This window comes from Salvelinus namaycush, chromosome 34 (genome assembly GCF_016432855.1).
Source record: "Salvelinus namaycush isolate Seneca chromosome 34, SaNama_1.0, whole genome shotgun sequence".
Taxonomy (NCBI): domain Eukaryota; kingdom Metazoa; phylum Chordata; class Actinopteri; order Salmoniformes; family Salmonidae; genus Salvelinus; species Salvelinus namaycush.
Window position 1 is genome coordinate 2,914,785 of NC_052340.1, and position 26,425 is coordinate 2,941,209.

At 47.6% G+C, this 26,425-nt stretch overlaps 1 protein-coding gene across 1 annotated transcript in view; it reads left to right on the forward strand.

Annotated features, from left to right (window-relative positions):
- The window catches only part of rsrc1 (arginine/serine-rich coiled-coil 1), a 176,265-nt gene that overhangs the window by 118,222 nt on the left and 31,618 nt on the right, over positions 1 to 26,425 (forward strand). The window contains exon 7 of the mRNA XM_038974085.1: positions 25,570 to 25,638. Within this exon, the coding sequence (XP_038830013.1) occupies positions 25,570 to 25,638 (69 nt within the window). The remainder of the gene's footprint in view (positions 1 to 25,569; positions 25,639 to 26,425) is intronic.

Below are 26,425 nucleotides of genomic sequence, written 5' to 3' on the forward strand. Positions count from 1 at the left end.
GCGAGAACCGGAGAGGGAGGGAGCGAGCGAGAACCGGAGAGGGAGGGAGCGAGCGAGAACCGGAGAGGGAGGGAGCGAGCGAGAACCGGAGAGGGAGGGAGCGAGCGAGAACCGGAGAGGGAGGGAGCGAGCGAGCACCGGAGAGGGAGGGAGGGAGCGAGCGAGAACCGGAGAGGGAGGGAGCGAGCGAGAACCGGAGAGGGAGGGAGCGAGCGAGAACCGGAGAGGGAGGGAGCGAGCGAGAACCGGAGGGAGTGAGCACCAGAGGGGGAGGGAGCGAGCGAGAGAGAACCAGAGGGGGAGGGAGCGAGCGAGAGAGAACCAGAGGGGGAGGGAGCGAGCGAGAGAGAACCAGAGGGGGAGGGAGCGAGCGAGAGAGAACCAGAGGGGGAGGGAGCGAGCGAGAGAGAGAGAACCAGAGGGGGAGCGAGCGAGAGAGAGAGAACCAGAGGGGGAGCGAGCGAGCGAGAGAGAACCAGAGGGGGAGCGAGAGAGAACCAGAGGCGGAGGGAGCGAGCGAGCGAGAGGCGGAGGGAGCGAGCGAGCGAGAGGCGGAGGGAGCGAGCGAGAACCGGAGAGGGAGGGAGCGAGCGAGAACCGGAGAGGGAGGGAGCGAGCGAGAACCGGAGAGGGAGGGAGCGAGCGAGAACCGGAGAGGGAGGGAGCGAGCGAGAACCGGAGAGGGAGGGAGCGAGCGAGAACCGGAGAGGGAGGGAGCGAGCGAGAACCGGAGGGAGCGAGCACCAGAGGGGGAGGGAGCGAGCGAGAGAGAACCAGAGGGGGAGGGAGCGAGCGAGAGAGAACCAGAGGGGGAGCGAGAGAGAACCAGAGGCGGAGGGAGCGAGCGAGCGAGAGGCGGAGGGAGCGAGCGAGAGGCGGAGGGAGCGAGCGAGCGAGAGGCGGAGGGAGCGAGCGAGCGAGAGGCGGAGGGAGCGAGCGAGCGAGAGGCGGGGGGAGCGAGCGAGAGGCGGGGGGAGCGAGCGAGAGGCGGAGGGAGCGAGCGAGCGAGAGGCGGGGGGAGCGAGCGAGAGGCGGGGGGAGCGAGCGAGAGGCGGGGGGGAGCGAGCGAGCGAGAGGCGGGGGGAGCGAGCGAGCGAGAGGCGGGGGGAGCGAGCGAGCGAGAGGCGGGGGGAGCGAGCGAGCGAGCGAGAGGCGGGGGGAGCGAGCGAGAGGCGGGGGGAGCGAGCGAGCGAGAGGCGGGGGGAGCGAGCGAGAGGCGGGGGGAGCGAGCGAGCGAGAGGCGGGGGGAGCGAGCGAGAGGGGGGGGGAGCGAGCGAGCGAGAGGCGGGGGGAGCGAGCGAGCGAGAGGCGGGGGGAGCGAGCGAGCGAGAGGCGGGGGGAGCGAGCGAGCGAGAACCAGAGGGGGAGCGAGCGAGAGAGAGAGAGAACCAGAGGGGGAGGGAGCGAGCGAGCGAGAGGCGGAGGGAGCGAGCGAGCGAGAACCGGAGAGGGAGGGAGCGAGCGAGAACCGGAGAGGGAGGGAGCGAGCGAGAACCGGAGAGGGAGGGAGCGAGCGAGAACCGGAGAGGGAGGGAGCGAGCGAGAACCGGAGGGAGCGAGCACCAGAGGGGGAGGGAGCGAGCGAGAGAGAACCAGAGGGGGAGGGAGCGAGCGAGAGAGAACCAGAGGGGGAGCGAGCGAGAGAGAGAGAGAACCAGAGGGGGAGCGAGTTAGCGAGAGAGAACCAGAGGGGGTGCGAGAGAGAACCAGAGGTGGAGGGAGGGAGCGAGCGAGCGAGAGGCGGGGGGAGCGAGCGAGCGAGAGGCGGGGGGAGCGAGCGAGCGAGAGGCGGGGGGAGCGAGCGAGCGAGAGGCGGGGGGAGCGAGCGAGCGAGCGAGAGGCGGGGGGAGCGAGCGAGCGAGCGAGCGAGAGGCGGGGGGAGCGGGCGAGCGAGAGGCGGGGGGAGCGGGCGAGCGAGAGGCGGGGCGAGCGAGAGGCGGGGCGAGCGAGCGAGAGGCGGGGCGAGCGAGCGAGAGGCGGGGGGAGCGAGCGAGCGAGAGGCGGGGGGAGCGAGCGAGCGAGAGGCGGGGGGAGAGAGCGAGCGGCGGGGGGAGCGAGCGAGAGGCGGGGGGAGGGAGCGAGAACCGGAGGGGGAGGGAGGGAGCGAGAACCGGAGGGGGAGGGAGGGAGCGAGCGAGAACCGGAGGGGGAGGGAGGGAGGGAGCGAGCGAGAACCGGAGGGGGAGGGAGGGAGGGAGCGAGCGAGAACCGGAGGGGGAGGGAGCGAGCGAGCGAGAACTGGAGAGAGGGAGCGAGCGAGCGAGAACTGGAGAGAGAGAGAGGTAGAGAGAGAGAGATGTGCCGCAAAATTATGCACACACATACACATGCTTGCACACACACACCATGGAATCCCCAGACCAATCCCAGGGAGGGGTGAAGAGAAATAAACATTTAATTAATCCCTCTATTTTTCCTAAATTGCATATTTCTGCCTAATTAGCCATCGTGGCAATCAAGGGGCCTTGAAGTTCCAGTGGCCCAATCCCCCACTGTTTAAAGGATAAATAAATACCAGAAATTACATTGTTTCTCTTTCATCTCCTGCTCTCTCTCTCTCTCGCACTATAGAAAAGAAGGGATAGTTGTGGAAGAATTATTGCTAGTTTAATATCCCTCTCTCTCTTTTTTTCCCCATCCCATATTTGCATTCTTCAGGTATTTCTTTGCGCTACGTCTCCTTCGCACAGAACTCGGGTCTCTTTCCACGCTACATCTGCAGGGCATATGTTCTACTATGCGTGCAGCCTTTTGTGTGTTTGTGTGTGTGTGTGTGTGTGTGTGTGTGTGTGTGTGTGTGTGTGTGTGTGTGTGTGTGTGTGTGTGTGTGTGTGTGTGTGTGTGTGTGTGTGTGTGTACGCATGCATGCGTGGTTGTGTGTGTTTGTTTGCTTCTGTGTGCGTGCGTCAGCCTATGTAAGCCAAAGTGTGGGTTCCAAGATATTCTTTTGCGGTGTGAGATGTTTGGGGTCAATGTTTGATGATGAAACAGGTACCTTGAACATGTATCTTTCATTATAGATGGAAATCTCACTTGCTGACTGCCTCATACCTGAAATAACATGGTAACGAGGTAGACCAAAACCTGGATGGAGAATGGTGGCACACCCAACAAGACATTCTCCTGACTTTTCCTGAGCTTTTCCTGGTTTTCTTGACCACGTGACCGGACCAGGAACAGACACCTTGAACCCTCTAGATAGTTTCGATCGACTTAACCACATGGGAGGCCTGTTGAACTGACAGGTGATCTAACGTGATCTGGTGTGTTTGATCTATGTAGGCCTAGCGCATGATGTGTATTCATTTTGAAGTGTGGAGCCGTTTCGTATCCTCCGTTGATTGCCGGGGGTGAAAACGGGATGTTGTAAGTGGCGTTAAAGTAGCGGAGCCCTAATTTACCCTCTCTCTTACCTATCACACACACACACATGCTTCTGTGTGTGTGGTGAGGTGGTGTAGGCCCTTTTGTCTCCTAATAGGGGTCTATTGGCTTAGCTTTACTGATTAGAAGTTAGCGGAGGTCCGGTATATGGTTTTCCCAGCTGCAATGCTTACCTCATTAGCCTAGTTCTATGAGTGTCCAGAATAGAGCAGACATGCTGTTGGGATCTAGAACCTCTAGTCCAGGGCCTGTATTCATAAAGCGTCTCAGAGTAGGAGTACTGACCTAGCATCAGTTTTGACTTATAGATCCCAATGTGAATAAGATTGTATGGACAGATCTTAGATCAGGACTCTTACTCTGAGATGCTTTGTGGATAGGGGCCCAGGTCCCCCTGCCCATAATCTCATTCATAGTGATCTAAAAGGCAAAACTGATCCTAGATCAGCACTCCTATTCTGGGACTACAGCACTCCTGTTCTGGGATTTAGTGAATACAGGCTCTGGTCCTGCAGCTGTCTACCTAGACTAGAGCAGGGAGACCAACCACAGGGGGCTCACGGGGGAAATGTGACGGTGCTCAGCACCACCAAGCCACAAATAGAGAGAAACAGAGGACTACATGAACTTTGGCAGGGAGTTGGAGAGAGAAATGGGGAGATGAAGAGAAGGGGGCTCGGGATTGTAAAGGGGGTGGGGGGGACGCAGAGTGAATTGAATTGTTTTCGTGAATTGGCCGAGACATGTGGCTATAACAGAGAGAGCGAGAGACGGAGAGAGGGAGACAGAAGGGGTTTAAATACCGGGCCCCTGTAATAATACCGCCTGGCTTTTCTGTTCCTGAGTCTCCCCCTGCTCTACCATTCCCACACACACACACACACACAGACACAGACACACAGGGTGTGATAGAGAGGGAGCAGGGGATGAGCAGCTATGATAAATATATAATCCCCACACATTAAATCCTAGTGGATTACAGCTGGGGGAATTACGGCGGGATTTGGGCTCTCTCCTTTCTCTTCCTCCTCTTCTTCTCTCTGCCCTCGCCTTGTAAACATCTCCACTTGGCCCCGCTTGCCTGCTACAGTACAAGTCCCTTTGATAAGGCAGTTTTCAGCCATTTCAGTTTGGCCAGGGAAAAATGTGATCGCTGGATAGAGAGGGAGAGAGAGAGGGCTATTTTGGAATCCGAGGAAAGGGGAGAAATATATATTATTGTGTGAGGAGTAATCTCCTCCACCTCCTATCCTCTCTTTCATAGAAGGCTTCTGTCGTTCACGTATCTGTCTCAAACCTTTTCTTTATCTCCCAAACACAGACATCTTCGTTATAGGCTTGCCTCCTGATTATTGGTTGTAATCGCTCAACATTTTAGATGATCTGATAGTAGAAAGAAAGGCCTCCAAATCATCTTAACCCCCCTCTCACCAACATGGGGGCCAACAAAACAACTTCATCCCCCCCCCCCCCCCCCTACAATTTCTTCCCTCCCCCCCCCTACAATTTCTTCCCTCTGATGACAAAACAGTAGGCCAACAAATTCCTGCAAATTCCCCCAGAAATCTCAGTAAGAACAATGCCAGTGTAAACCTATTCACTCAATATCCGCCGCTTATGTCACTTGAACGTAAGCCCGGGATTTGCCGGTAAGTAGATTTGAGGCACAATGTAAGTGCAAGTGTAGTTCCTGTAACTTTGCGTGTGCACAGCAAACAGTATAGTGGCCGGGTGAGAGAGTGAGTTTTTGTTTCTGGGCCCTGGTGTTCTCACGCTCTCACACACACCTGTCTGCTCTGGGCAAGTTGATCTCAGGTGGTTGTGTTGAGCTATGTGTGTGCGCTATGTGTGTGCGCTCGTGTGCCTGCGTGTGTGTATGGCAGGCAGCGTGGGGACCGTTAATTAGGCATGAAGGAGTCCCTAGCCAGCAGGGGAGAGGCTCCTGGGGGGACAGGGGAGACAGATTTAGGGGGTCTCAGGGCACCAATCGGTGGCCAAATCAGCCAGCAGGGGCCCCTGCATTTATCCCCACAATGCGCCCCTGAACAACAGGTCTGTGACAGACAGGAGAGCCCAATCCCCCACAAGGCCAGCGGGGGGGGGGGGTGTAGGAGTGCTGATCTGGTACCAGGTCCCACCCTTGTCCATGTAATCTTATTCATTGAAATCGAAATGATAAAACGGATCCTAGATCAGCACTCAACTCTGAGAAGCGTCATGAATACAGGCCCAGGTGTATAGACATGGTGGTGTATGGTGAAAGCCCTAGGAGGGGCATTGGAGGTTGAATGGAGATATAGTATTGCGGAGTAATATTCGTGGGGATATGTACAGTGAGAGTAATGGTGAGTGGGTCTGAGGGAACATTTGTCTAACTAGTTCCTAGCCTGTATCCACAAAGCATCTCAGAATGCTGATATAGAGTCCATATAAGTCTTATCCATTATGATCTATCCAAACTGATCCTAGATCAGCACTCCTACTCTGAGATGAAACCCATTACAGACAGACTATGGTGTGTGTGTATATATATATATTTATATATATATATAAAAAGCTTCTCCCTGCAAGAATGTGGTAAAATAAATAAATACAATTAATAAATATATTTTTATTTATTTATTTTATTTTCATATATATTTTATTTTACCACATTCTTGCCAGGAGAAGCCTTTTATATCTCCCTGCACATCCCGGCAATTGTAGGCCAATATGGGTGGACTTCTATTTAATAAACCCATTGAACATACACCATCACAAAGAAATCCATTTATTCATTTGTTTTAGGCAGGTCCTAATAAACATTATAAGACTAATACAATGTATTTTCAAAAGAATAGAATGGCATATTTTGAGTTTGAATATGTTATTGGTCTGTGCAGCTTATATGGCTGCGCCTTGCACATGAAATCAATAGTTAGTTTGTTCATTCAACAGACAAGAGACACTCAGGCTACCCTGATCACAGTCAGCACACATGTTATAGTGGGCTAAGGATATAATGAAATATTTTTCCTCACACAACTTGTGTCATGGCAACGTGTGGAACCGCTGGTCGTATAAAAAATGTGATGTTTTGAAACAGAGCCCAAGGCAAGCAATATACATTTATAGCAATCTATATTTTCAAAAGCATTTGTGTCTCGTGTTCATATTTCACAACTTCCGCGGACTTTTGGAGTTGTCTATCAAGCAAAATAATATCCCTATACCTGATATTTCTGATCTGTGATAGATGAGCAAACGAGTAGACGGGCTACTGTATATCACCACTTATTTGCCCAGCTAGAGAATTAACCAAATATACAGACGGCGATTCAAGTGAAACAAAATCACATTCATTGATTTTGTTTCACAGGCTTTTTGGTCTGGAGTAGGCCTCGTCTATTAAGCGACTGCGAGTGAAGAGCAAAAATAATCAACTTACATAACATGCAGGCAAAATGATCTAATCGGTGCTAATACATGAGCCAACTAGACAAGATGATCGTGAGCAACACTCACCTCAACTAAGCAAAACATTTCTACAACCTAGCCTAACCAATATCCAAACGGAGATTCAGTGAAAAGGAAATCGGACATTGAGTGATTTCTCAAGACCCCACGCTTGTCGCAAAGCAGTGCGAAACGGTGCTGAAATAGTTGACCACTCCCGGGTAGGCTATTGCTTCAATCAAATGTATTATAACAATTTGATGCCTTCAATTGCATTAGCCTGCTTTATTTCAATATTTAATTTCATTCAGTGATATTTATCCCCACAGTCATTTTTTATGGGTATATCCGGTTGTGGTTAAGAAAACAGTGCATGTGGTGGGCTATGAGAAGAGATGGGTGAAGTGACATGCCTCACAAAGTTTAGAACAACCAGGGTGACAGTCGTAAGGGGCGCTGCCTAGCAACCACCAAGAGCTTAAGAGCGTAGTGCGTGCCAATGCCGCCTCAGCACTACGGCTACATTTCATACTAAGTCGTAGGCAGAACTTTGCCGCAGTCATGACTAGGTCTGTTGGCGGAAGTAAAAAATATAGGCTTTGTCACCAGAAATACCTTTCATATATAAAGAAAAGTCTGCAAAAAGTTGGTCTGAAAAACATCTTGGTTTGAAAGGTGTATAAGACTATCTCTGCCCCCCCCCATGTTGGTCTGACACTCAGAGGTTTAAGGCACCTATCTGAGAGACTTACGTTAGTCTGTGATTATCCTAATAAATAACAACCTGCTACTCACACCTGCCACAACCCGGGTCCCTGGTGAGTGTGTGTACTGTATATTCATACAGGTCTGGTGAATGTGTGTACTGTATATTCATACAGGTCTGGTGAGTGTGTGTACTGTATATTCATACAGGTCTGGTGAGTGTGTGTACTGTATATTCATACAGGTCTGGTGTGTGTGTGTGTACTGTATATTCATACAGGTCTGGTGTGTGTGTGTGTACTGTATATTCATACAGGTCTGGTGTGTGTGTGTACTGTATATTCATACAGGTCTGGTGAGTGTGTGTACTGTATATTCATACAGTTTTGGTGTGTGTGTGTACTGTATATTCATACAGGTCTGGTGTGTGTGTGTACTGTATATTCATACAGGTCTGGTGAGTGTGTGTACTGTCTATTCATACAGGTCTGGTGAGTGTGTGTACTGTCTATTCATACAGGTCTGGTGAGTGTGTGTACTGTATATTCATACAGGTCTGGTGAGTGTGTATACTGTCTATTCATACAGGTCTGGTGTGTGTGTGTACTGTCTATTCATACAGGTCTGGTGAGTGTGTGTACTGTCTATTCATACAGGTCTGGTGAGTGTGTATACTGTCTATTCATACAGGTCTGGTGTGTGTGTGTACTGTATATTCATACAGGTCTGGTGAGTGTGTGTACTGTATATTCATACAGGTCTGGTGAGTGTGTGTACTGTATATTCATACAGGTCTGGTGAGTGTGTGTACTGTATATTCATACAGGTCTGGTGAGTGTGTGTACTATATATTCATACAGGTCTGGTGTGTGTGTGTACTGTATATTCATACAGGTCTGGTGTGTGTGTGTACTGTATATTCATACAGGTCTGGTGTGTGTGTGTACTGTATATGCATACAGGTCTGGTGAGTGTGTGTACTGTATATTCATACAGGTCTGGTGAGTGTGTGTACTGTATATTCATACAGGTCTGGTGTGTGTGTGTGTACTGTATATTCATACAGGTCTGGTGTGTGTGTGTGTACTGTATATTCATACAGGTCTGGTGTGTGTGTGTGTACTGTATATTCATACAGGTCTGGTGTGTGTGTGTGTACTGTATATTCATACAGGTCTGGTGAGTGTGTGTGTACTGTATATTCATACAGGTCTGGTGAGTGTGTGTGTACTGTATATTCATACAGGTCTGGTGAGTGTGTGTGTACTGTATATTCATACAGGTCTGGTGAGTGTGTGTACTGTATATTCATACAGGTCTGGTGAGTGTGTGTACTGTATATTCATACAGGTCTGGTGAGTGTGTGTACTGTATATGCATACAGGTCTGGTGTGTGTGTGTACTGTATATTCATACAGGTCTGGTGTGTGTGTGTACTGTATATTCATACAGGTCTGGTGTGTGTGTGTGTGTACTGTATATTCATACAGGTCTGGTGAGTGTGTGTGTACTGTATATTCATACAGGTCTGGTGAGTGTGTGTGTACTGTATATTCATACAGGTCTGGTGTGTGTGTGTGTACTGTATATTCATACAGGTCTGGTGTGTGTGTGTGTACTGTATATTCATACAGGTCTGGTGTGTGTGTGTGTGTGTACTGTATATTCATACAGGTCTGGTGTGTGTGTGTGTACTGTATATTCATACAGGTCTGGTGAGTGTGTGTACTGTATATTCATACAGGTCTGGTGTGTGTGTGTACTGTATATTCATACAGGTCTGGTGAGTGTGTGTACTGTATATTCATACAGGTCTGGTGAGTGTGTGTGTGTACTGTATATTCATACAGGTCTGGTGAGTGTGTGTACTGTATATTCATACAGGTCTGGTGAGTGTGTGTACTGTATATTCATACAGGTCTGGTGTGTGTGTGTGTACTGTATATTCATACAGGTCTGGTGTGTGTGTGTACTGTATATTCATACAGGTCTGTCCAGGGGTGTTAATCCGGACTCCCCCCCCGGCAGAGCCCCCCTGAGATCCCGCTAAGCCACTTCATTTACTTTGATCCAGTTTGGGGTGGCAGTTAAATTTCCCATAATGCTGTTGATCAATGATTTCCTTTCAGCGCTGATGTAATTAGTCCAGTTTAAGCCAGTTTTGCACCACAGTTGGGCTTTTTTGGGGGTGGGGCTGGAATTTATTATTCAGGAGCTTAAAAGGGGGATCGATAAGGGCTAGCAGTTCTGCAGAGGGTAGTGTGTGTGTGTGTGTGTGTGTGTGTGTGTGTGTGTGTGTGTGTGTGTGTGTGTGTGTGTGTGTGTGTGTGTGTGTGTGTGTGTGTGTGTGTGTGTGTGTGTGTGTGTAAGTGGTGTTTTGTGTGTGTGTGTGTGTGTGAAAGAGTGGTGTGTGTGAGAGAGAGAGAGGTGTGTGTGGATGAGTAGGTGTGTGTGTATTTTGGATGTAGAGAGTGGGGTGCAGGTGGTGGACCTGAGCCTCAGGACCTCAACGAAAGAACCGATGGTTCACCCAAAAACTCCTGCTTGACTCTGCCACCCACTTCACTGAATATATCAAATCTAACATCGGTGCAGTTTCCCATTGATGATTAACAAAAGCAACTACAATAATTTCAGCATAAACAATTCTGTCCACAATGAATTATTCATTCGATTAAAATATAGACGTGTAATTGCCTTATGAGTTGGTTGTTTTATAAATTAAGTTGATTAAACGGAAGCCCTTTAGCAGGCGGGCCGGATTGAAATTTTCTGGAATGATTAATATGCGCAGTCGGTCATATCTAACATTCTCATTATCACTAAAGTGCTATTACCTCACAATTACAGCGAGTCAACACTCCATTTCATAATGCAATTACAGACAATTCAACAAGTCAGCTGAAAATGAAACACAGGGTTCCTTGATAATTGTGGCTATTAAACACAGTGTAGGGAAATGAGTGTGCACACTGAGTGCTACTGGTAAGTGTTAGAGGGTGCTTTATAGGCCTAGTGGCAGAGCTGGCTGCTGTGGCGCCTGTATCGATGACGTGCTTTACCAGGTGAAATGGGGACTGAGGTACAGCATTAGGAGGGTACCCCCAAATGTTAGCTCAGTAGAAGTTTACTGGAAGTTTCAAGTTTATTAGAAACGTATGAAGGCATTAGTAGTAAGAGAATGTTGCTGTGCATGCGTAGGTTTTGTAAAAAATAAATAAAATAAAAACATTATGTATACGCCTAGGAGCTTGAATCCAAAGTGACCAAATACAATGTATGTAGCCCATTTGGAAATCAACTGTTGCAAGCATTATGCTCTGATCAACTGAGCCCTTAAAATCACAATGTACATGGAAAGTATGTGTGTTATTTTCCTTGGGTGTCAAAAACATGTCTGACGTTGTTGGCTATGTTAAACAGGAGAAGTCACAAAGAATGATGCTAGTTAATGTCTCCTTCCTCTCGCTCTGTCCACATCCAAAATTGTATCCTATTCCCCACATAGTGCCCTACTATTGACCAGAGCGCTATGGGAATTGCCTCTGTAACCACGCCCTTCTCCCAGAATCCTCCTGAAACGGTGTGACCTGAGTTCCACGCTACATCTTTCACACGGTCCACACTCACATTCAGCCAGGTACACACACACACACACACACACACACACACACACACACACACACACACACACACACACACACACACACACACACACACACACACACACACACACACACACGTGCACACAGACGCACATCCTCCCCACACACGCGCCTACAAAGTTTCCATATCTCGCTCCAGAGCTAATGTAAGTGGGGAAGAGACTCCAAACCACTCAATTAGAAGCAAGGGCTTAGAACAAGGGGAGGAGGGAGAGTGTCTGAGTGTGCCTGTAGTTTACAGAGTCATTGTCTCAGCGTGAATTACAGGCCAGCTGTTCACCCTGCCCTGGCCCACTCCCAAAAAGGTCTCCCAGACCCACTCCCAGACCTATCATTAACATTACCTGGGCCAGGTAACTTTTTCCCTCTGAATGTTTTGAAATCGAGATTTAAAAATGTTTGAATTCGGGAATGCTTCTCAGAAATGTATAGTAGTAGCCTTTTAACCTTGTTTAGGATAATTCACTGGTTGGCTACATCATGACAGTAGTTCTCCGCTGGCATCTGTCTTGATTGACCTGTTTTTTAAGTTACTAGCTGATCAAGTCGGGGCAATAAAATGAGACAGAGCGTAGAGTAGTTTCAAATGGAAAGCCAAACTAGGCCTATATCCCAACAAGACCCTGCGAATTAGATGGGCTGAGGCGGCCATGGCTCGTGCTAGCTTCACCAGCCAAGGCCAAGGAACGCAAGGCTGCTCCACCAAATAAAATGAAGGGGTGTTCTTTTAATTGCGTCGAACAAAACAACAGGGGCTAAGTAATGGGTTTTTAAATCGAAGCACATTTGGAGGGAATTGTGTAACGCCCTGTGTGGGTGTGGAGCAGGAAAGCACAGAGACGGCTGGAGTGGGCGGCATTGTGCGGCGAGAACAAAAGGCGAAAAGTTGGCACACGGAGGAGCCTGCCAGAGCTCTGGAATGAAGCACTGCGGCTAATTACCGACACACATTGTGCATTTGGAGGTAGCGCCACAAAAAGTGGATAAATATTCATTTCATACCTCATCCGCCTCGCTTGGGAGAGACAGAGGAACAAATTCACTAAATTGAAAAAGCGACTGAGCGGATATGGCAGATCAGAAGGAGTCAAGGCTCTGAGTGTAACTACAATACCTTTGTGGCGAGGCCTCCTTCTATCCCTTCCTTTATCCCCTCCTTTTCTTTCAATCGCGTTGACTTTTCTCTTTTTCTCTCTTCCTCACGCTCCAGCTCTCTCCACCAGCCTTTCCTAGAGGCAAGTGGGAGTCAGGGAGAGATGGAGAAGCTGGTGCCTGGCTCCCAGTGCCCAGCGGTGGGGTCTGAGCAGTGGGCCGGTGGGGTGTCTGGTAGTGGAATGACTCCTGTAGGTTGGCCCTCAGCCTGTGGTGGGAAACTCTCTGTTGGGAGAGGCAGTGTTCAGAGTTGGCAGAGGAGGGTCACGCTAATAGAGCTGCAGTCTTAGGCATAGTCTTTAAATGAACCTATAAGGGACTAGAGAGAAATGGCCTCAAACACTGTGATGCTGAGTGGGATGGCATCAGCTCTTATACAGCACCGGGCCAAGAGAGGGAGGAGAGGCAGGAGTTGTTATTTTTATTTCTAGTTTTCAGAAAGAGTGCTAACATCTCTTGTCATGTTTGCTCTGCGTCAGTCCAGAGCATCCAAACTTCTGGTCTGCATATTTTATTTTTTTCAAGCTTTTTTTTCTAATTTGACGAGGGTTGGAAAATCATCTGTCATCCACAAAAACCGTGGCAGGCCGGGGTGTGTGTGTGTTTTTATTTATTTATTTTCCTGTGGAGGAGGCTTGGTGAGCGTACGGCCGCGATTTGGAGATGAAAGGCGTAGAATCATCCCGATTCCTGCCCTGCCACTGAACCAGTCAAATTCCCTGACAAAGCTGTCAAGCCTCATTTTGCCTCTAACTGCCCGAGTAAACTTGGTCTGCCATTTGCAATAAACAAGAGTCGAGGCAAAAAGCACCCATTTCAGTCCATGTCAAACCCCACTGACTTAACCTTTTGAGTGTGGTTGTCAAAAAAAAACACCTCCTCCCCTGATTTGTTTTGTATCGCTGCATTTATTAATTATTTACTCCCATTTGTTGCTCAGAAGGTGGAGAGAGATAGAAGTCAACCCAGATGGAGCCGTTAAAAGGCCCATCCGTAGTTTGCAGCGGCCGCCCGCAAATTAGATTAGTGCGAAAGTTCTGTACATTTGATCCGATTGTTCTCATGTTTGGCGAACGTGTCAAATCAGCGGGCGCTTTTTAACGAGCTGAAAAACGGGGCTGGTTGTTGCTGTAATGATGGCGAAGGCTGAGACCAGCATTCTCACGTTGTGCCTGTTACACGGTATGGGAAACACCCGATACTGCACTGCTGAGGAGCAGCAAGGCGAGACGGGTGCACATCGCATACCGAAATGCAGCCGGCTAAATTGCAAGAGGCGGCACGCACAAATAAATACTTAAAACCTTTTGCGCGATGTGAAATGAATGGCTGTTACATGCTCAAAAACCTGACTGATGTACTCATCATAGTTGGCCAGCTATGACGTTATGTCATTACCTCTGTAAGGTGTTTTGAAACCAAAGGGAGCTCTCCGAGGAGTTTAATTGTTGAGCCTCTCTGAGGGTGATAGTGAGGATTAACAACACCGTGTGTAGTTTGGTTTCTGTCCAGCAGTTCCTCCACTGGTGTGAGAGGCAGAAGAAGGCTCTCCTCCCTGTCCGTCCGTCCGTCTGTCTACATGTCTGGCTGATCTTTCATGTGTGGAGACCCCTAGGGGGAGCTGTACCTGAGAACAGCGTAGTCTGCCTGCTGCACGGACACTCCTTGCATCAGCCTGGATCGTGTTCATTAGGGCACGCAACTGAAAGTTTTGCAACGGGAACGCGAAAAGTAGCATCTCTTATTGGACAGGTGCATGATGTACCTCCCTGTTTCAGTCTGGTTTCTTCTGTTTGGTGCCTAATGAACACAACCCTGGGTTGGGTTGGCTACAGAGAACCAACATGGCTACAGAACATGCTTACTGCCCTAATTATGACATTGTAGATTTTTTCCAGTTGGTACTGTTTTTTGTTGTTGTTACCATAATAGAGGAACTCCAATATAAGATGTGTTCCTTTTTCTCCCTCTGTATCGTATCGTACCTCACTCCTCCTTCCACCTATATCATCCTCCCATCCCATATCTGTGCGCACTGCGCAGAGACAAATAATGAAAATGCTCGGCTTGGCCGTAATATTTTTGCCGGGATGTTAATTTTAAAGTCAAAGGGGCAGCTCCCTTTTCATCATGGCGGAGGCAGTGGGAATATTCAGCGCGCTGCAGATGTTCATGAATAATGTCTACGTCCAAACCCCTGGCGTGGGGGAAAGGAGGGAGGAGGAGAGAGGAAAGGGGGGCCGAGGAGGGTGAGTGGGGAGCGGGGCCAGATGAATTACACGTAGGGGGGATCTGACAGGCGACTCCGAAGCTTTGTGATCATTCCAAAGTTCTAATAATCTCTCTCACCTTCTCCATCTCCCCTGTAATGAAAGAGAATAGGTGATTGCACCTCGGGCTATGTTCCCCGGTTAATGACTCCTCCAAAGGCAGAGACCGGCCAAGGAAAAAATGAACTTTGAATGAGCGGCGAATTGGCTCTGACAGTGTGATAGACCGTGACACAGATTCTGTAGCAAAACAGACGTGGGCCTAATTGATTATCAATATTTTAAGCAAAGTGGTGAAAATAAGCATTAAGAGATGAGAAAGGGGAGAGAGAAGGGGGTCTGCTTGGGTGCCTTAGAGGGGGGCTCAGTTCTACCGCTCTCTCTCTCCCTGCCGGTCCTCTCTCTTTTTCCCTCTTTTTTCCCTCTCTGCCCTGCTCTCTCATTATTTCTCTCTTATTGTTTCACTCTTTTTATCTCTCTGTATGAAATAAAAACCATACCTAGATAGCTGTATTTTTCTTTCGCATACCTGATAGGGCTAGGCAAAACACATCTCTCTCTATCGTTAGAAAGGTCTTCTAATGATGTGTTCTGTCTCTCTGCTCCCTTCTCTATTTTAGCCTGTAGTGTTCAGTGGAGCGTCTTGTCCTTGCTGTTTGTAGTCCAGGGGCCACGTCCATCCTCATCTCTCCTTCTCCGGAGGGCTTTGGACACACACACACACACACACACACACCCACACACAACACACACACAGGCCCAGAGGACCACCAAGTCTCCACCTCCTTTGTCCTCCATGTTTGTTATCTGATATCAACAGTCTTGCTGAGCCCTATTGAGACTACACAGGGTACGGGTCTCCCTCTTTTCTCTTTCTAAGTGGCCGCCCTCCTGATTCGCCTTGTGTCGGCCGGCCGATTAGCGCCCAGAGTTTGCGTTTCATGTGCGGGGGTCCTGCTCAAGCTGCAAGCCTCCCTCTTCTCGCCCACTCAGTCACAATGAGATCCTGCACTGTCTTTCCGCGCGGAAACCAAGCCTATTATTCTCCATTCATCACATCAGCACTCTCACCACACACCGACTCAGGAACACACACCCTACTACACACTCGTATACTCCCCACTACACCCACACACCATGCGCACACACCCTTCCCCACCCATGTGCACAATGACAATATGCATACACACACGCTTATACTCTACCACAGACACACACACATACTCACAGACACATATTCTTAGCGGAAATACACAAGCACACTTAAAAACACCCCATACTTAAAAATAAACACAGCATGTTAGACATGCATTGTGTGCCCCCCCCTCTCCATCCCTCCTAAATCCCAGCAGTGGACCAGTTCAAAGAGGCAGTCTCCTGCCACAGCAGCAGGAGGAGAGAGAGCAGCACAGCGGAAGGAGAGGCGAGAGGGAGAGCAGCATGGGGGGAGAGAGAGATACACCAAGGGAGCAAGAAAAGGGCAGAGGAGAGTGATGAAGAGACCTGGTCAGGGTGAGGGTGGAGGGATGGAGGGGGAGAGGTGTCATCCAGTGTCCCAGCCCTCGTGAATATTTCACTCTGTGATATCTGCATTATGTATTTTCTTCATAAAGCCCTTTCAGGACCTTATCTATATTTTCTAGTGTTTGTCAAGGTACTTCTATGTATTCTGTTTGGCATAGTGGTAGTGAACTCTGGTTGGCTGTTCAATAGTAAGCGTTTATGTTTTCAACCTCAGGGCTATGTACGGTCCACAAGGTCATCTCACCCTGACTCCAACCTGACCGCGAGAGGCCTGTGATCCTCCATGCCTTTCCCAGAAGCCCTTTTTCTGACTGAAGGTGTTGGCCCCCGTACCCTAAAGGGCAGCGGTGAAACTGTGGAATTATGGGAAAGCTTTGCTCTTTGGTTTGGGAGAGGAAGGTTGTGGGCCTGCTGTGCTCCTCTGACCTGAACCACACATGCACGTGCACACAATCTTCACTCTCCTGCTCCTGCGCCCACATGAAGTGAGCCCCCTAGCCTTGCTGTGGAAGGTTCTGGCCCCAGGATAGGAGACTAGGACCCTCGCCTCTGTAACCCATGCATGGGGGGCCACGTGTGCCTAGGCAACTGGGTGCTCAGGGACCTGGGAGGTCCATGGTGTAGCTGGGTGGGTGAAGGCCTGCTGTGGCCCAGGACGGGGCCTCCACCACCCCAGGATCCTCACCTCATCTCTGGGCACAGAGAGAGCAGCTCCAACAGCCCATAAACAAACAGCAGCATAGTCCACTGGAACTCTTAACTGATCCTGAATAAAAGCAGGCAGAGCCTAATGAAAATGAAAACTAGCCTTTACCGTCTCTCTACCAAGCTGTTGACCTTAAACCTCATGATTCATTCTGATTATTAAGTAGAAAATCATCTGTTGTCTCACATAGACACAGTTTGTTTCCTCTCTCTGACGGAAATGCGTAAAAAGTTTTTTATTTGGAAATGTGTTGTCTGATTCCGAGATCGGTGAAAACTCGCTTCTCTGCACCCCTCATATCACCCTCCCAACTCCCCTCCCACTCGCAGCTTGATTGGCATCTGTTGAAAATCTTGGGTGAAAGAGAGAACGAACGGCTCCTCATCACCGCAAATTGTTTTTAATTAATTGGATTTCTCATCAGCCTGAAGAACTCTGCTTTTATTTCAAGCCTCCTCAGTGAGACAGTGTAATTTATTTGATTGTGCCGCTTCCCCTCCCGTAGTCCAACAGTCAGCCTGCGTCCCAAATGGCACCATATTCCCTATATTGTCCAAAACTATTGACCAGGGGCCCATAGGCACCCTATTCTCTTTGTATGGCACTACTGTTAGCAACACCCACCCGTAGCACGCGCTCCAGCAGGTATATTTCACTGGTCATCCCCAAAGACAACACTTCCTTTGGCCGCCTTTCCTTCCAGTTCTCTGCTGCCAATGACTGGAAACGAATTGCAAAAATCACTGAAGCTGGAGACTTATATCTCCCTCTCTAACTTTAAGAATCAGCTGTCAGAGCAGCTTACCGATCACTGTACCTGTACACAGCCCATCTGTAAATAGCACACCCAACTACCTCATCCTCATATTATTACTTACCCTCTTGCGCTTTTGCACCCCAGTATCTCTACTTGCACATCATCATCTGCACATCTATCACTCCAGTGTTAATGCTAAATTGTAATTATTTTGCCTCTATGGCCTATTTATTGCCTACCTCCCTACTCTTCTACATTTGTACACACTGTACATTTTTCAACAAAAAAATGATATTGTGTTATTGACTGTACGTTTGTTTATTCCATGTGTAACTCTGTGTTTTTGTTTTTGTCACACTGCTTTGCTTTATCTTGGCCAGGTCGCAGTTGTAAATGAGAACTTGTTCTCAACTGGCCTACCTGGTTAAATAAAGGTGAAATAAAAATAAATAAAATAAACTGTTGTGCACTAGATGTGATCACTAGGGTGATCCATCATGAGGATGGGATAGAACCAGTGTGTAGCCTCGTAATTGAAGCTTTTTCTAAGAATATAGCAGGAAACACAGGGAATAAAGCAGCCTCTGAGACGATTGTCAATGAATAATTGATTGAATTGGTAAGATATCTCGTTCTAATTGTTTTGTTTGTTAATATTTTATGGGCCGTCATTACATTCTCTTGATAGTAGATCAGAGGCCACGGCTGGATGGCAGGCCGTGTGGTTGGTTTGGTCTCTGCCCTCCCTTTTCAGGGGTGTATTCACTTGGAACCGAACAAAATCAAACGGGACGAAACAGGGAGTGACCTCCCTGAATTTGTCCAATTAAAACTCATGTTTTTAGTGCAAAACGTATGCTGTTGTGAAAAATGTTGCTACAGTGTGCACTAATGAATACATCCCAGGTTTTTTGCTCATACTTTCTATTTACTATAGGAAACATGAAGTCACTGTTTCAGTGTATTTTTGTCCATAATTGTCTGTGTATTATTGTCCATACGTTTTTATCATGCTTCTCTGAAGGCTTTTCCACCCACCTATTGTTCAACTGTTCAACTAAATGAAAGCACCGGCCTGATTCCCCTGTTCAAAATTATGCCTTACAAGGTGTACATGGACTGGTTTTAATAGGACTACATGCACTTAAGCCCATCTGCACGTACACACCCACACACAGGCCTCTGGTATTCTCGTCTGTTACTATGGCACACAGTATCCTGTGCCACCTAGTGGCAGATAGTGGCAGTGCCCTGGTGAGAAACACTTCACCTCTTGCCCTCATTATTCCTAACTGTGACGCCATATGCATTCTAGTGCTAAAGGAAACCTAGAGAGGCCACAAGGATTCAATTTTATTTAATGGCTGATCATTTTATCCTTTCATCCTATTCACTTAAATCCGTCTCTCCTCTCGTCTCCTGGCCTGTGGACAGATGGATTGATGTATGGATGTGTGCGTGTGTGTGTACGTATGTGTGTCTGCACTGTGCAGGTTGCCTGGCTGCGGCGCACTGTAAAGTGCATTCCTGATTCAATGGGACATTTCTCCAATCGCGCGGTGCTGCTGCTAATATTATGTTTGTCGTTGGGCGTAAGGTTGATTTATCATGCTTCCTCTCCTCCTGACATTCAGATTCACTTTGATTGGCGGGTGGATAACAGGAACCCCCCTTCTACTCTCCATACACACACACATACGCACCCACAAACACAAACACACGTTCGGTAAACGCACATACACACATTCACATACAGTACAAACACACTCACCCACATCCAGCACACACACACTCACACACACACACACACATACTAGTGATGCGCAGATTGACTTATAACCCGCCGTTCTCGCGGTTATATCTGCGGGGCGGGGTTTAGGGTCATGAAATATTGTGTTGATGAAGGGCGGGTAGGTGGTGGGCGTGTTGAATTAAGCCGGAACAATGCATTAAAAATCCATAAATGTATAATTCTTGTGCACTTCATATCTATATGCTACGTTGAGGTTTTTCTTTCATCATGTTTTATCGGGTGTTAGTGCCTAAGCTTTAGGGCCAACTGTACACACACCAAATACATGCCAATTGCCAAATGCTTTTGAGCAGAAAAAGTTAACTTCGATCCACTGAGAGAAAAAGGACCATGTTTGAGTTTAATTCAATAAGGGAAAAGCTGCGAAATGGAGAGTTGAAAATAAAGAGAAGGGCGTTCCTGAACAGTAGCTTAATGCTTGGAAAAGCTGTTATGTGTGATGATTGTGAGGTGCTATATAAATCTGACAGTCACAAGACGGGGACTTCATATATGGCACGTCAAGGGAACTGTCCCCAAACGTCTTTGCTGCGAGGGAGAAGCCGAGATGGAAGAAGAAACTTTACAGATGTCAACTAGATTAAAGCGTTCATTCTATCGCTGTATGACATATTTTCAGGTGAGCAAGGTTTTTTTTTGTCTTCTAGGGCAGGGGTGTCACTCATTCCATGGAGGGCTTGTGTCTGCTGATTTTTGTTTTTTTTCTTTCAATTAAGACCTAGACAACCAGGTGAGGTGAGTTCCTTACTAATCAGTGACCTTAAATCAATCAATCAAGTACAAGGGAGGAGTGAATACCCGCAGACACTCCGCCCTCCAAGGAATGAGTTTGACATGTGTTCTAGGGCAACAAGTAACGAGAAGCTGCATGTATCTAATTATAGACAAGTTGAGTAACAAATAGGCTACTAAAATGTTGGAAATTGTAATCAGAAACGTAGGCCTATCTAAATAAGGCTTACATAAAATATTGTTCCGGCGGCTCTCTACAGTGCATTTTCTATATTTACGGGTGCGGGCCTCAGATTTCCCCTTTATCACATATAGTAGGGTGGTTGCAGATGGGTTATTAGCAATTGCGGGCGACCAAACAGCTGGCCCACGCATCACGAACACACACACACCCCTACCCACACATCCGTAACATGTTGAGAAGCGGGTAATACTCAGAAGCTGACTTTTTGAGCATCTCTATTTCAGTCGGAACAGTGCTTCTCTCTACGTTTTTCTATCCTTTTCTATCCCACTGTTTTCCATTTTGGTTTGATACTATTTGCTTACTGTTAGTCTTTGTTGTTCCGCAGGACGTATTGAGCTGTGTCAGTAGACCAGAGGTTCTGTTTGCACTTCCTGGGGGTTCTTCGAGTGGAGTCTGTAGTGTGCAAATGAGCTCTTCCTCCAGGCTACTCCCTCGCACAATCCACTCTATCTATTCCCCTCCGTCCACTCCATTGTTTGCGTTGATTTCCTCCAGTCCCTTTTCTCGTTAACGTCTCGGGCTGAATCCCAAATGGCACCCTGTTCCCTATGTGGTGCACTACTTTTGACCCAGGGCCCGTAGGAGATCCCACGGGGCTCTGGTCAAAAGGAGTGCACCACATTGTGCATGGGGTGCCATTTCGGACAGAGATCATGTCTCGACGTTGGCTAAGCTATAGGTGTGTGGGTGATGTGAATGGGATGTTAGAGGGGGTTATAGAGAGCCCTGTTGAGGGAAAGAATCTGATTAGTTAGTCAGTGTAGATCAGTCTAAAAAAAACTTCCCTCGCCCCCTCCTTACACCACGACCTCCACCACCACCACCGCCATCACTACCAGCAGTAGTAGTATGATGCATCCTAAAAGGCACCCTATTCCCTATTTAGTGCACTACTTCGGGGCCCTGATCAAAATGAGTGCACTACGAAGGGAATAGGGTGCCATTAAGATACAGACTTAGCAGTAAAACCCCTCCTTCTGGGTTGAAAGGGGACCGAGCGCCTGATGGACCAGGGAACTTACGAACGAGAGGGAAATGCAGAGGAGACTAGCGGGGTGTGAGGGGGGGCAAGGGTTGTTCCCCCATGGACTGGACTTCTCTAAGGCGGTGGGGGCTGGATGGGGGTAGAGGTGTGTTGTGAGGCACACAGGCAGGCAGGGAAGCGTAGCCTCCCGTCCCCCTGTCTGTCTGCCCTCGGTGGGCGCAGTGCTCTATAGCGGAGCCCCTTTTCCTCACACGGGGGTGTTTGATTTTGATATTCTGGCCTGAGTAATTAATCACAGAGGAGCAGGATAAGCATTGTTTGGTTTGATTGAGAGGCCTGAGGCTGAAGGGGAGAGAGAAAGAAAGAGAGAGCGCTGGTGCTCAGGGATGGATGGATGGATGTGATGGAGGAGAATAGGTAGAGTTTGGTGTTTTTGGAGTAGGAGTGTGTGTGTGTGTGTGTGTGTGTGTGTGGGGGGGGGGGGGGGGGGGGGGCTATGCCTCTGAGTCATGCTCTAAGGAAGATTTTATCTGCCAGTTTTATTTATTTATTTATTTTCACCTTTATTTAACCAGGTTGGCCACAAGTTCTCATTTACAACTGCGACCTGGCCAAGATAAAGCAAAGCAGTGAGACACAAACAACAACAACACAGAGTTACACATGGGATAAACAAATGTACAGTCAACACAATAGAAAGATATATGTACAGTGTGTGCAAATGGAGTAAGATTAGGGAGGTAAGGCAATAAATAGGCCATGGAGGTGAAATAATTACAATTTAGCAATAACACTGGAGTGATAGATGTGCAGATGATGATGTGCAAGTAGAGAATCTGGGGTGCAAAAAAAAATAAAAAATATATATATATATATATATATATATATATATATATATATATATATATATATATATATATAAAAATATGGGGATGCTATTTACAGATGGGCTGTGTACAGGTACAGTGATCGGTAAGCTGCTCTGACAGCTGATGCTTAAAGTTAGAGAGGGAGATATAAGTCTCCAGCTTCAGTGATTTTTGAAATTCGTTCCAGTCATTGGCAGCAGAGAACTGGAAGGAAAGGCGGCCGAAGGAGGTGCTGGCTTTGGGGATGACCAGTGAAATATACCTGCTGGAGCACATGCTACGGGTGGGTGTTGCTATGGTGACCAGTGAGCTGAGATAAGGCGGGGCTTTACCTAGCAAAGACTTATAGATGACCTGGAGCCAGTGGGTTTGGCGAAGAATATGTAGCGATGGCCAGCCAACGAGAGCATACAGGTCGCAGTGATGGGTAGTATATGGGGCTTTGGTGACGAAACGGATGGCACTGTGATAGACTACATCCAATTTGCTGAGTAGAGTGTTGGAGGCTATAAGTCAGAACCGTCCAGAGTAGTGATGCTAGTCAGGCGGGCGGGTGCGGGCAGCAATCGGTTGAAGAGCATGCATTTAGTTTTACTAGCATTTAAAAGCAGTTGGAGGCCACGGAAGGAGTGTTGTATGGCATTGAAGCTCGTTTGGAGGTTTGTTTGGAGTAACTGTCTCATTTGGTCTTAATAACGGTAACCTCCAACCTCACACACACAAAACGTATTTTCCTGTGTGTCTCTCTCTAATACATGCTTACAACAAACATCCTTGTCTATCACAGACATTGTGCCTTTCTTTTTTTGCCTGTGTCAAATAACACAGGTGTTTGAAGGTATTCAAGGTAAGTGTCTTCCTCGCATAAACCAGAATAAGAACAGAATGATTTGAATCCCCCTCTGATATACCTAGAATCCACTTACTACACCGTAGAAAACATGTCATAGCCAACGCTGTTTATTGTTCGCCATAATGAAATGCTTAAGAGAAATTGATGCGCCGAGACACAACATTTGAGTGGGCCGCCGCATCTCTCTCAGGCAATTCATCAGCGATGACTCGGTTCCTTCACTCAGGCGATTTCCCCCAATAATGAAGATGTTAGCAGAGATTAAAAAAGATAGTGCCGAGAATGGCATGGCTATCAATACGGCCTGTAAATTAATTACGTTTCTGTTGCAGTATATCATTTATTTCAAAGCATTAACGTCTCCGAGGGGCCATTGGGCTTTATTGCTATCGTACTAGTTGATGAGTGAGCGGTGTAAAATTGAGTCTGCAATAGCATTACACTTAATGAGTTTAAACTTTTCCAAAACAGAGAGGAGAGAGAAAGAAGGGGAGAGGAGAACTAATATGAAATGAATGTGGGTGTACCGTGTTTGTGAGTGAATACAGTATGTGGAAGTAGAGCGAACAGGTCTTTGTGTGACTGCATATGGATGGACTAGGGGTGTGTTTGTGCTAGTGTGTTGACGCACACAGATGCAGGCCATAAGTTGTGCCCTCTCCCTGTGACTCCTCGGCCGCCGTCTTTGTTTAGTAATGGCTGTAGACAAAACGGCCGTCACACTAGTGCCACGGCTGCTTAACTCAACAGCCACAGTCTGATGTGACTGACGTTCCTGCCTCTTTAGCACAATGACTTAGCTCCAAATGGCTTCTAACTTCCCTAATCCCGCCAAGTTACCACCTCCCTTCCATCACCACTAGCCACTGAGTGAGACAGACGGGGGTAAGTGAGACAGATAAGAGAGGTGAAAAAAGACTGAGAGAAGTGAGACAGTGAAGAGTGATTTGTCATTTATTTTCTGTTTCTGTTTCCTCCCCTCCAGCCCTTTACTTGGTTCTCTTATCCTTCTGCTTTGCACACTTTCTCCCTGTTTCTCGCCCTCCCTTCCTCTCTTCTCTCTCTTCCTCCGTCTCTCCAGTATACTGCTCGGGGCGATAGCACAAAATCAAACTGTTTATCCATCTCTCATCTCCGCTCTGCCTCCAGGGGATCCTGCCCCCACAAACAATGAAAGTCGGTCCTCACAACGGAGCCAGATCCTGTTTAATTACATCAATAAGGAGAGCTACTGGAAAACATTAGTACAACCTTAATACAAGCTTACCACGCCACTGTTATATAGCCAACACACTGGTAATGTACACTCATAAACAACAGCACACACACAGCCGGATATACGCAATATAAATAGATTATGGGGAATATCTGTCAGCGTATAGAGAACATCATTGGGGGTATATCTCTTCGTCTATTAGGGACTCCAGTTCATCGTTGCATTCCTGACAATTCTGTGATGGGGACTTTGATTAAATTAGGTCATAATAAAACAAAGTGTTGGGGACGGCAGAAGTCTTTCACTTCATTTACACTTCATTCTGTCTTGGCTGGAAGGGCCGAGGAGAAGAGATGAGAGGAGGAGGGGATGCGAATGGCGGGCTCTGTTGAAATCCAATTGTGATTATATGTGTAATTGCAGCTCGGGGAGCCCCGGGGCCTACAGAGCTATGTAGCGACGCCGGGTCTATGTTTCATTCAAATCATCATCGAGGAACGGAGAAACCGAGAGAGCAAGAGAGAGAATAATACAGACAAATGCCATCTAGGCCCCGCCTGCTGCATCCAATCCCGTCCTCCTCCTCTTCTCTGGCTGGATTAGCCGCAGCTCGTTAGCGTGCAAAAATGTAATAATGCAAACATCAGGTGGAATTGGGCCGGCTCCATTATCAGCCTACAAGATGGATGATGTGCATGGGGCGCCACACAAGGGGGCCGGAGGGGCGAGGGGGCTGCAATTTAGATTCAATAAACTAGCAAACCAAGAGGCCCCCCCAGATCTGATTTATCTCTTACTCTACAGCCAGTCACTTTTTCTGAGCTGATTTCCTATTACTGCTCTGGGAGAACAATTCATTGGGATAATGCGCAGGCCAAAAGCAGAGCCTGGGTGGCCCCTGAGACCGTAAGAAACCAGATCGGGGAGATGGGTTAATAGGTTTAAGAGGAACGATAAGCAATTAAATCTAAGGCCCGAGTTCAGTTATTACATTCAAGAGTGAGATATTAAACCTAAAGAGTTAGGTGGGTTATTCAACATAAGACTAAGCTAGCTAGGTCTCTATATTAAAAGTGAGAGAGGTTATCGTGTTAAGGGGTTTATCGGGTTAGGGAACAACAGAGAAAACTCCTCCTACAACACTTGATACAAATACACTGCTCAGCGACGTGTGTTATGTTGTTGCTACAAGAGATAAAGAAGAGATAAAGAAATGTGCTATTTGCTCTGCTCATGAGGGTTTCTTTCTTTCCCAGCTAAAACCGATGAGGTGCTGAAAGCCAAGGAGAGGAAGGATGAGGAGGCCAAGAAGATGAAGTTGGAAGGTGAGCCTGGTCAATGTCATCAGTTTAGTAGTGGAGGTGGTACTGTATGTGGGCTGTGTAGCATGATGTATTACAGTACACATAATTAATGTTCCCTAAAAAAAATGTGGCACTGAGCAAATTTCAGGTCTTCTGAGTGCAAACTTGAATGATGTGAACACTGACCCTGTACCCACTGTAAGATACAGTTTTAACAGTGGCCAAGTAGGTTATTGTTGCTATTTGATCATAATGTAGGCCTACCAGAGTAGGCCTACATTCAAGGTGGCCTACTATCAAGGAGGTGACTGAAAATGTTTTTGTGTTTGTTGCAAGAAACCACTTTACAAAATAAAATGCATTATTATTCCCATACCATTATTACAGAGAATCAGACAAATTATGCTACCCTCTGCCTATTGGCTACTTAGCTTATTCAAGCCTGTCTCAAAATACAACACTGCCCCTTTATGACAAAAAAAAAGCTCTCTACCTGACTCGCTTTTCAAAGATGTCTAGAAATGTATAAGTTTGGTGCTCTTGTAGGAAGTTATCACTCCCCTACTGCTGACTACAAATTATCTATAACCGGGCTAATAACTCACTAACTGGCAAAGGATATTAACAAAATGTGCACACGTGGCTACATGCAGCTCTCGCTTTGATCTCAAAACAAGTGCATCTACTCCCGACCACAGCTGTAAACACAGTCCAGTTCAAAGTAAATGGCACAGATCCATATATGGCAATGGTCAATTTGCATACAGGCCTACTGCATCTCTAATTGGTTATGCTGCACATGTCTGTG